Genomic DNA, 11,093 nt, shown 5'->3' with positions numbered 1-11,093 from the left:
GCAGCCTGGTTCAGACCAGAATGGGGAAGAGTGGGGATCATGAGGAGATGGAAGTAGAATCTGCAAGGTGGTGGGGAAGTGGGGGTGTTATGATTGAAGCACAATGGCCCAGGGAAGAGAAAATGAAAGAACTGGCTCTGGCTCCCTCTCACAACTGGACTTGAGCTCTGCCCAGCTCTGCCTCTGGGCCCTGCTATTCCCCACGCCCACGCCCACGTTCCCAGACAGAGACCCCACCTCTGTTTACTGCCTCCAGCCAGCTCTGGGACCTGCCCCTGCCGCCACAACTGTCTTCTCCTGCCCTCCAGCCCACCCTATTCACGCAAATGAGCTGAACAAGGGCACGTGAGCTGAGAATTGATTTATTAAGCACGTCCCTTGCCACCCTCCCACCTTAAAACAGTTCTCAGTATCAAAAGAAGCTAGCACAGGCCACCCGAGTCCCTGAGGTTGGAGTCCTAGCATAGCTCCCCTCCCTCAAAGAGGGACAAGGGGTCAGAGGCAGAGCAAAAATCCAGTCTGCTTCAACCACGGAGACTGTTTGGGACGGAAAACTTCTGGAGCTCCCTCCATTCTATCCCTGTAGGGCAGGAACATGCCAAGGCTGCTGGTAAATGGCAGGGGTCACCTTTACCAGAGTGCTGGCACAGTGTGGCCCCTGTCCGCCCTGAGGCCACCCTGGAACAGTAAGACCCTTTGGGGAGGAAAGAAACCAGACCCAGCCATAAGCTTTCTCCCCTTCTCCCTCAAATCGCCCCTTCCCCCTCCCCAAAGTCAGGCTATGGCAAAGGGGCTGGCAGCAGGGAAATGGGTGTTTTGGAGGGGAAGGCCAGCCATGCCAAGGCAAGGAGAAAAGGAGGCTGGAAAGAGCCCCGGACATCCCCATTTTCCTTCCTCTGTTCCTGAAGGGCTGCTTCTGGAGGGCACTGTTGTGTGGGGGCCCTGTGAGGTTTGCAGGGGGCTGGCAAAGGGGCACCAGACAGGGAACACGCACACAGGCAGCCTGGCCATGGAGAGGTCCTGGCTGTCCACCCGGGTGGGGCCTTGGGCAGAACTGGCGCGCCACAAGTGATTATTGATGGTGACAGGATTCCCTCATCCTGCTCCAACCTCTCAACTGTGGACACATTCACTGGCAGCCACGCATCTCACACGCCCACCAGCACGCTCACACGCATGTTCCCCTAACCCACGCCAACCCACCCACCCCCTGCACACACACACTTTGAAACCACACCTCTTCCCCCACAACACCCCTCTCCACACTGCGCACCTAGGCCTGAGCTCACACACACCCAGGCCCATGCTCACCACCCCGCCACCTATGCACTCAGCCTGGCCCACACTGCCGACACATGGTGGCAGGCTCTCAACCAGTCAGCAGCATGAGATCCTTGCCCTGGTCTGGAAAGGGAGTGTGGTGAGGCCTCCTGGGAACCTGGCTAGGGCAATGATCAGGGTGAAATCCCTTCCCAAACCCAATCCCAGTAGCTTGGTTCCTCAAGATCCTATGGGGAGAATCGCCTTGAACCTTGGCTGGCCAAAGAACAAGCATCCAGCACCACCTAGTGGTGTCCTGGAGGAGGGTGGGGGTTGGTAACAGAAGGCGACTCCCTGTATCCCCCTAAGGCCTGTGGTCCCCGGTCTCCCAGGTAGACAGACAGCTTTGGGACCCAGCCAAGCAGTGGGGGACGTGGGGAGGAAGCTGGTGGGGAGGAAACAGGCAGCTGTCCTCCGGGTAGAGCTAAGAACACACTCAGTTCCACCACAGTTCAGCTCCAGGAGGCAGAGGGGCTGCCCATTCTCTAGTCCCAGATGCTGGGAGGCCTCTCCTAGAACAGGCTCCAAGGCTGGTGAGGGCCAGCAGGGGTGGGCTGGCCACATGATTCTGGGCCCACATCCTTCATGTCCAATTTCAAGAAGTTGAAAGGAGAAAATGAATCATCTCAAGGGTTGAGGGGAGAAGGGAGGCCAGCAGGGCAGGGGCAGGATCCCCACTGGGGCAGACTCGCTCCCAAGGTCTTCAGTCCAGCTTGAACTTGGCCTCTGATTCCTTCAGCAGGTACAGGCTGTCATCTTCCAGAAAGCTGTGGGCCGAAGGAGCAGCCCATTGAGGCACATGGCTCTGAGAGCTCGTGTGGGGACAAGGGTGGGGTGCGTGCAGGCAAGGTGGGAAGGGGAGGATGGGCACACAGAGCCCCCAGTCTCCCCTGAGGAATGGGCAAGGAAGGGTCTAAAGAAGGGGAGCACCAGGCAGGGGGCAGCACTCACCTGAAAAAGAGGACGTGGACAGGGATGGTGCTGATGTGCCAGATGGCGTGGGCGTCCAGGACCCAGAAGAGCGGCGGGAAGTCAAGCAGCTCGAGCAGGGACAGCCCCTGCAGCAGCAAGACCACCACCATGCACTTGCGCACGTGAGGCAGCCGCTGCTGGTTCCACAGGCACCAGGCCAGCCACCACACCACGTTGACCAGGCCTGGGTGCCAGTGGGGGCAGGAGAGACTCATTCCTTCGGCTCCTTCTCCCCAAGGCCGCACCCAACATGCTCTCTGACCCCAGGATCATCCTCGGACTCTCCTCCCAGCCTCCTCTCTCTCCCACCTCAAATTCTTCTCCATTCCTCTACCCCAAGGGTTTCTCTAGAACCTCCTTCTCCAGGAATGGCACCAACCTCCCACTCGCACCCCAAGCTAGCACTTCTGCAGATGGCCCAAGCCCCCCAGGGCCTCACCAATAGCCACGTTGGCCACCAGGTTGTAGCCATAGTCGAAGCGGATGAGGGTCAGGTAGGAGACGTGCACGGTCAGCATTAGCAGCAGGAGAGCTCGGAAGGCACTGACCACAGCTGGGTGCTGCAGCCCCACAGTCCTGCCCCACCGTCCAGGGTTGCTCAGAGGGCGGGTGGCCCATCCCCAGAGCAGCATTCCCTGAAGCATCTCCTCCCCTCAACATCGGTACATGGTCCCTGAAAACACTACCCCTCTCCCCACCAAAAAGGCCAGCTGGGCAGGCCTCCAACCCTCCCAGAGGCCTGGGGCCAAGTGCTACAGCTCCTTGTCAGGAGCCAGGGCCCCCAGTCCTACCCCAGAGTCCTCACCCAGGACAGCAGAAGTGGGGGGGTGGGAAGGTGTTGGGAGACTAGTGAAGAAGGCCCTTGGGGCAGCATCCCCAGGGGAGGGCTGGGTGACCCCTTTCTGCCCCCAGGGCTCGATTTTGCCCCTGCAGCCACCCCAGCAGGCTTACCTGACACAGCACAGATAGATTGAGTGTAGGATGACGGTGGAGGCACAGAAGTAGTCCATTTTCTGAGGACAGGGAAAGGTGGTGAGAGACCAGCATGAGGCTTCACAAAGAGGACCTATGGGGATGGGGCAGGGAGGCCAGGGGTCCTGGGCCTGCCTATCACTGTTTCACTCCAAGAGGACCCTTAGGGATGGGGCATGGAGGGCGGGGTCCTGGGCCTGCCTATCACTGTTTCACTCCAAGAGAACCCTCAGGGATGGGGCATGGAGGGCGGGGTCCTGGGTCTGCCTATCACTGTTTCTCTCCAACTGAGCCTTGTGTTCACATCACTGTACAATTTTTGAAAAATGTGCTCAGGAACAAAGCTTTAGGGATGCTGGTGGAGGGTTCATGCTGAGGCTCCAGGACATGACAACCCTGCATAGAATTCAGAGCACAGTGTGGAGTCTGACAGCCATGGGGCAAGTCCTGTGGCAACCCTTCACTAGTTGGGTGCCCCTAAGCATGCGGTCTACCTCTCGAAGGCTCAGCTGCCTCATCAGGCAAGAAGAGTGAATACTCATCCCCACCTGACGAGGCTCAATGAGGATCAAGGGCACCAACAGGTTTAGGATGCCCACCCTGTACTCCTCCCAGTGCTCCTCAGAGGGAGTTGGCATGACCCTCTAGAGCCCCTCTGCCCGCTTCTGGGCTCCTCTGGAATCACCCTGTGCAGGAGGGGGAGCTGGAGGAGTGCTCACCTCTGTGAGGTCAGTGTCCCTGGTGTGGAAGACCGTGGACCAGAACCATGCGTTGAGAGACACCTGAGGAGGGAGGGGCTGGTGAGCATGCGGCCCCACACCCTGACCCCAAAGCAGGGACCCCCATAGGCTCACATCCATTTCACCTTTGGGAAGGAGCTCTGCGGGACAAGAAATGTGCTTTTCCTGCCCCTGGAGCCCTCAGAACAAACCTATGTCCCTCTACCCCCACCCAGCCAGGGTCCCTGGGGTAGACTTCCTGCCACCCCAAACCCCCAAGGCCACAGGGGGCTGCAGCCTCCACAGGTTCCGGCCTGGCCTGGGAACCAGTTCCGGCAGAGTCAAGCTCCCTAGTTACTCAATTGCTAAGACAACAGCCCCCAGGGGCCTTGCCTCCTCCTCCAACCGGCAGGTGTTGACAGCCCCACCCGGGCGCCCGGGGAGCCAGTGACCTCAGCCTCTGGGGGCGGGAACGAGGTGGGTGAGGTGGGTGGGGTGGAGGGGCTCGAGCCAGCTTGGGGTGTGTTCTGAGCAGCAGGGGAGGGAGATCAAGCAGATCCCACTGGGGCCCCGGCTCCCAGGAGGAGGGTGAACCAAGCCCAGCTTCCTCCTGGCTGGGCCTGCCCAACCCGCCAGACCAGTGGCTGCTCCCGCGCCTGGGAGGAGCAGAGGGCAGGACTGGAGGGGCGGCGGGTGGGCCAGGGCCCAGGGGAATGTTTGAGGCCTTCTTCCTGGAAATTCGCTGCGTGGAGAAAGCACACAGGTTATCTAGCAAATGAGCCTGAGAGCTTGTGGGCGTTGGTGCTGGCACTGTCCACAGCAAAGGCCCAAACTGCTGAAAGCAGGGTGGGCTGAGGGGAAGGGCTGGGAAACCGTGACAACCAAAGGAACAGCGGGCCAGGCCGGGAATGGCCTGGAGGTGGGGAGGGATGCGCTGGGGTGGGACAGGCCTGGCAGAGATGAGGAAAGGCCAGGAACTGCTCAGTTGGCTCCAATGTACCAGGAAAACTGGCCAGGCGGGGGACAGAGGGAGAGGACAAGAAGCCACGCTCTCGGGCACGGCAGCAGGCGGGTCAGACAGTAAGATGCATTCCAAATGCAGGTCTGGGGAGCTTAGGAGAGAATGGAAGGAGAAGGGGTGCAGGTGGGGCAGAACTACTGCACAGCCAATGAGGTTCTCGGGGTGCCGAGCTCTGGAGGGCGCAGGGCCACCTGGCACACCTGTCTGGCCTGGGCTCTGGGCTGAGCCTTGCTGCTTCTGCTCCTCTTGACCTGGGCAAAGGGCCCTGCCCTTCTCAGCCCAAGCTTCCCCTGGGACAAATCATGGCTCAAGTGAAACTTAGTTCCTTCCCAGCCTGGCGTTAGGCAGTGTGGTCTCGGGCAGGCTGCTTCCTCCTTTGAGGATGGCCACTCTGTCCCTTCCACCAGACTTGAGGCTCTGCCCTGCTGCAGCCCGCTCCCCAGAGACAGGCGTGGAGGCTGCAAAACGGGACTGAACCTGGTGGCTTCTCGGACGCTGCTCCCACAGTCTGAAAAGCTTACGGTCAGCATGGGGAGAGGAGCAGGCTTGGGCTGGAGACGGGGCCAGGCAATCACATGGACCAGGTCTCCTGGCAGGCCAGGAACAGGGACATCCTTAGGGAGGAGAGTGGCCCTGGAGCCAGTGTGGGAGGGAGAAGGGGTGGGCGGCAGGGACTGGCAGCCAGCCAGGCCTCCTTGTCACCCACAGCAGGAAGGGGGAGGTGACAAGAGGACTGCAGGACTGAGCTAAGTGGCTCAGAACACCGAAAGCAGGGGGTGTGTGTGCGGGCAAACATGTGCGTAGGGCCACAGGATGGGTGGAGCTGCTGGGTCCCCTCTCCAACCGCCTCCCTGGGTGCCTTCTACTCAGAGACCCACCTGAAGCTTGGCCTCTGCACCCCTGAAAAGCCCCTCCCCCCTGGGGAGCATCCCACTCTGGGGGTGCTCCTCTTCTCACCCTTTCCTCAGATTTGGGAGGTAGTGTCATTAAGAATGCAAGCCCTACAGCCAGACTGCCAGGGTTCAGTTCCTGGCTCTGCATTTCCTGTGTGTCCTTGGGCAAGTTATTTAGCCTTGCTGTGCCTCAGTTTTCTCATCTGCAAAATGGGAATAATCATAGTTGATAAGGCTTTAATGAGCAATACAAACACAGCGTACAGCACAGAGCCCAGAACAGGATGAAACATGAGTGTTCTCTCCACTTGCCTGACCAGCACGGAATCCCGTCAGCTTCCTATAGAACTGAGGCCCAAGAGAATGTCTGCCTCCCACTCTCCCTGCAGGCCAAAGATGTTTAGGCAGAGAAGGGGTGGTCTCCCAGCTGCCTAGGCCCACCCCCACAGCTCCAGGCTGGGGGAAGAGTGTCCAGTCTCCACAATGAGACAGAGTCTGCATTCAAGTCCTGCCTCAGCCACTAAGCAGCTGTGTGATCTCGGACACATAACCCAGCATGTGTGAGCCTCCACTGCCCCACCTACAAAACAGGTTCATAATGATGCCCACCGCACAGGAGGCCGTGAGCACGAGGTCTGCAGAATGCCTGGCACCAAGGAACTCCTCTGAATGGCTGCTGGTTTTGTTGCCTGGTCCGTAGTAGGTGCCCATCAATGTCAATGTCAGTTTCCTTCATCAGGTCCAGAAGACTGACTCTCACCACGCCCCTTCACTTGCCCCTCAACTTCCCTTTCCTCAAGGGTCACAAGGTTCGAGGTCAAACTATGGGGCCCCAGGGTCTCTCCATTCCGGAACGGAGACACCTCAGCTATAGGAAAAGCCTCTCCTCCTTCCTCTGGAGCCGTGATCCCATTAATGTGAACCAAACAGATCCATTTCTCCTCACTCAGAGTTTGTCAGCAAGAGCAAGCAGAGGGGACAGATGGGCTTTGGAAGGAAGGAGAGCTCCAAGATGCCAAGGCACGGCTACTCTCGGACTCCTCGCCACGCTCGAGTGAAGGGGGGCAGGCAGGGGAACTGACCAGGAGGGCGACAGGCTGCCCGGCAGGCACCCAGAGTTTTGCGTAAACACTGAGTAGAAGGGGTGGCCAGGGGCAGGGTGCCAGTGGGGGTGGAATCGGAGGCGGGGTGGAATCGGAGGCTGGGTGGAGGGAGAGCAAGAGGCTGTTTCAGTCTGTTGGAAATAAGAAAATCAAGACAAAAATATCACAGCCGTGAAACTGGTTGGATGCCAAGTGAGCCAGATCTGTCAGGAATTCGACCCGGCGCTAAGCCCCAGTGCTTGGGGCTGTCATTGACACCATGGCGGTGGGGACAAGTGGGGCTTAAAATAGCTTGGTGTCTCAGAAGTGGGGGAGGTAGAATGTTAAATATGACGCCTGCTGCCATCCTGGGCTCCTCCAGAGGCCACAATGTCTCACCCCCTGCCTCAGGCAGGGCAGGCCAGCCCCGGCTCACTCCTGACAGAAGAGAGAGAGGTGGGTGAAGACGGAGAAGCTGAAAGAAGGGAGAGAGAGGTGGATGAAGACGGAGAAACTGAGAGAAGGGAGAGAAAGGTGGGTGAAGACGGAGAAGCTGAGAGAAGGGAGAGAAAGGTGGGTGAAGACGGAGAAGCTGAGAGAAGGGAGAGAGAGGTGGATGAAGACGGAGAAGCTGAGAGAAGGGAGAGAAAGGTGGGTGAAGACGGAGAAGCTGAGAGAAGGGAGAGAGAGGTGGACAAAGACGGAGAAGCTGAGAGAAGGGAGAGGGAGGTGGATGAAGACGGAGAAGGAGGGCTTTTTCCACCATCCCAAAGGATCCCTTGATTTCCCGCCATTGCCTGTTCCACTAGCTCTTGTCTGACCATGGGAAGTCCTTCCTGAAGTCTAATCATCATTCTACTACAGCCGCAACCTACCTCTTCTTAACAGAGGAAGAGAAGAATCGGTCCCCACCTACACAAACCACTCCACAGAGATGGTTTGGGCTTCCCACCACTTTACCCTCTTCTCTCTATACCTGAGGACCTTTCCTGACTGGATGAAGGCCTGGGGAATTGGTTTGGCGTTTCAGCATTGGCACATGGCAGGGGCCCCTGCTCCGTAAAGTCAAAGACACATGGTATGTGGAGCTTTGGTGGGCTCCCCACCCCCTGCCAGGCTGCCCCCCAGCCCAAGCCCAGGCCTAAATGGCAAGGCAAGGGCTGCTTTCTTGTGCCAACGTTATCAAGAGCCCTGATGGGGGGCAGGGTCTCCTCATTTCCCAGAGGCAAAGCTGAGGTACCCTTCCCCAAGACTTAGCCCGGAGTGGGTGAGGGACCTTGCCTTCCTACCCTCACCCCAACAGAAATCAGGAGCCTCAGTGCCCCAGAAGGCCCAGGTTAAAGTCCACTGCCACATCCTCCATATAGCTCAGGATCCCTCCCTCCTGCAGAAACTCACAGGGCAACTGGAAACAAGAGCAACTGGGAAAACCAAACTAGGCTATCCACAGGAGTGTGGGTTCTGAGGCTTTGCCCCTTGAAGGCCTAGTGCGAGCATGACGGGGTCCCATGTCCCAGAACCCCATATTCCATAAGATACACAGGCCCCACTATCTGCCTTCTACCACCCCAACATCCAACATCTCCTGCTTTTTCTGTTCGTTTTTTTTTTTTTTGAGATGGAGTCTCGCCCGGTTGCCCAGGCTGAAGTGCAGTGGCGCAACCTTGGCTCACTCTAACCTCCGCCTCCTGGGTTTAAGCAATTCTCATGTCTCAGCCTCCCGAGTAGCTGGGATCACAGGCACCCACCACCACGCCTGGCTAATTTTTGTATTTTTAGTAGAGGCGGGGTTTCACCATGTTAGCCAGGCTGGTCTTAACTCCTGACCTCAGATGATCCACCTGCCTCGGCCTCCCAAAGTGCTGGGATTACAGACATAAGCCACCATGCCCGGCCATCTCCTGCTTTTTCTCTAGGGTCCCTAGTCACACTGGACTGCAGGCTACCCTGGGGAAGTGTGACCCCCCTCTTCAAGAAGGAAGCTGAGTTGCAGATACCATTGAGGTGAAAGATCCGAGAATCAGGGACGACAAGACTAGAGCTGTGAAGTGACCCCTGGCCTCTGGCACATGCTATGAAGACAAGGGGTGGGACCCTCTGAGGTCCCCTCAGGCCTGTGGGCTATCTGAGGAGGCTCTAAGCTTCTTCAGAGTTCAGGCAGGGCTGCCCCATGCTCTCTAGTTGAGGTGGGGACAAGGGGGTGGTACCTGCTGTGGGCCCAGACAAGCAGTGTCCGTGGAAGAACCCCAAAGGAGAGGAGACAGGTGTAACCTCCTCAGTTTCCCTGCCCTTCCTGCTTTCTTAGCCAGGACTAAATTTGCTTCGCTCCAAGAGGCCTACACAGGAAGTGGTGGCTTTATCTCACCCAGCCTATGACAGTGTGTGCCGATGCCAGGCCCTGCCTATATCAGAGCCCCTAGCCCTCAGCCTGGCACTCAGGGGCCTCTCTGCTCCATCTACTCTTCTTCTACCCCCATTCACACAGCTACAATGGGGCCAAGGTTTCCTGGAATGCTGGAATTCAATCCCCTGTCCCCACACATGTATGTGTCTAAGCCTTGCCAGGCCTGCAAGTCCCAGATTAAACCTCTTCTCCTCCCCGGGCTTCCCTGGCCTGGCAGACTTCCTCAGTTAGAGGACGTGGTCTCCCCACCTCACGACTCCCAGGGCTCTCTACCGGAGCACCCCTTGACTCTGCCTGCTGTCCGCTGCCCAGGCTGCCCAGACCTGCACCTCCCACTATGCTTAACTCCCTGGGGCAGGAGGTTCAGCCCCCACAAGTGCTAAACCCTGTCTCCACCCCCAGCAAATGCTCCACGAACACTCATCACAGGACATGCAGTGGCCTAGAAGAAGAGCTAAGTTCTCAGGCCCTGGAGCCAGACAGCCCTGGACGCCAACCCGGTCTTCACTCCTTGCTAACTTGTTGTTCATTTTGGGCAAGTTTTTTTCCCCTCTGAGCCTAACTCAGAGCTCATAAGGGTACCATGAGGATGAAATAAGGAAATGTATGTAAAGTGCTTCAGACAAGCCTGTCATATGGCTCGTGTTCCTTAACTTATCACAATTATTATTAATAGAATAGGAACTATTAAGGAAGGTCAATATTTCCCAGAAGTTTATCAACCTCCTTCCCTGACCTCCTTCCCATGCCCACCTCCCAAGTCTAAGGCTCGGCCTGGACTTCGCAGCACACCCCAGCTATCAGCTTTCCTAAGGTCCTAGAGACCTCTGTGTCTCCAGATTCCGGGGTTTCTTTCAGTTCTCATGTGCAAAATTCAGGACAGCAGAAGCCTCTCTCCTTCCTGTGCTTGTCCCGGAAGGCACAATCCAAGCACACTATCTCCCAGTTCTCTACCTGCCCCTCCGGCTACTCCTTCTGTCTCTGTGTCTGGCTCATCTTCCTCTAGCCAGCCATTACGTTTTGGGGTTCCCCAGGGCTTTGCCCTAGATCCCTTCTCTTTTCACTAAGTTCTCCTGGGGTGATCTCATCCACACCCACAGCTTCTATCACTGTCTTTTTTTTTTTTTTTTTTTTAAAAACAGGTCTCCCTTTGTCACCCAGGCTGGAGCGACAAGAGTATAGTGACAGGATCACAGCTCACTGCAGCCTCGACCTCCTGGGCTCAAGCAATCCTCCCACCTCAGCCTCCTACTAGCTGGGACCACAGGCATGTGCCACCAGGCCTGGCTTATTTTTTTTGTATTTTTGGTAGAGACAGGGTTTCGCCATGTTGCCCAGGCTGGTCTGGAACTTGTGAGCTCAAGCAATCCGCCCACCTCAGCCTCCCAAAGTACTGGAACCGCAGGTGGGAGCACCGCGCCCAGCCCCAATCACTGTCTTATAAGCAGAAACACAAGGGGTCATCCCTTATTCCTCTTCCCTCATCTAATCCACTCTTGAAGTTTGTCAGCATAGCCAAGATGTTGAAAGTGTGGACTCTGGAGCCAGATGCCTGGATTCAAACCCTGGCTTGGTGACCTGTGGCTGGACTTAACCTTTTCAGTCCTTGGTTTCCTCATCCATAAACTGGGGATGAAAATAATAATACCTATAAGCTGTGTTAAATAAAAATTACGGGAGGCCATTGTTCCAGATTGAGCCCCCACACTA

At 57.2% G+C, this 11,093-nt stretch overlaps 1 protein-coding gene across 7 annotated transcripts in view; it reads right to left on the bottom strand.

Annotated features, from left to right (window-relative positions):
- Nucleotides 1-349: 349 nt before the first annotated feature.
- The window catches only part of PGAP3 (post-GPI attachment to proteins 3), a 29,254-nt gene continuing 18,510 nt past the window's right edge, over nt 350-11,093 (bottom strand). For 2 of the 7 annotated variants that reach the window (XM_011999001.1, XM_011999003.1), the window contains 5 exons: nt 3,984-4,046; nt 3,244-3,305; nt 2,732-2,868; nt 2,272-2,476; nt 350-2,087 (listed from right to left, as the gene is read on the bottom strand). In XM_011999001.1, coding sequence (XP_011854391.1) covers nt 2,024-2,087; nt 2,272-2,476; nt 2,732-2,868; nt 3,244-3,305; nt 3,984-4,046 — 531 coding nt within the window. In that variant the 3' untranslated portion in view covers nt 350-2,023. Of the gene's footprint in view, nt 2,088-2,271; nt 2,477-2,731; nt 2,869-3,117; nt 3,306-3,983; nt 4,047-5,961; nt 6,101-11,093 lie in introns of those variants that run through there. The other 5 variants (XM_011999002.1, XM_011999004.1, XR_001008096.1 and 2 more) reach the window with 5 other exon arrangements.

The sequence above is a fragment of the Mandrillus leucophaeus genome, unplaced genomic scaffold (assembly GCF_000951045.1).
Source record: "Mandrillus leucophaeus isolate KB7577 unplaced genomic scaffold, Mleu.le_1.0 Scaffold58, whole genome shotgun sequence".
Lineage (NCBI taxonomy): Eukaryota > Metazoa > Chordata > Mammalia > Primates > Cercopithecidae > Mandrillus > Mandrillus leucophaeus.
Note: the sequence above shows the minus strand (reverse complement) of the source record. Positions and strands in the feature narration are given on the sequence as shown.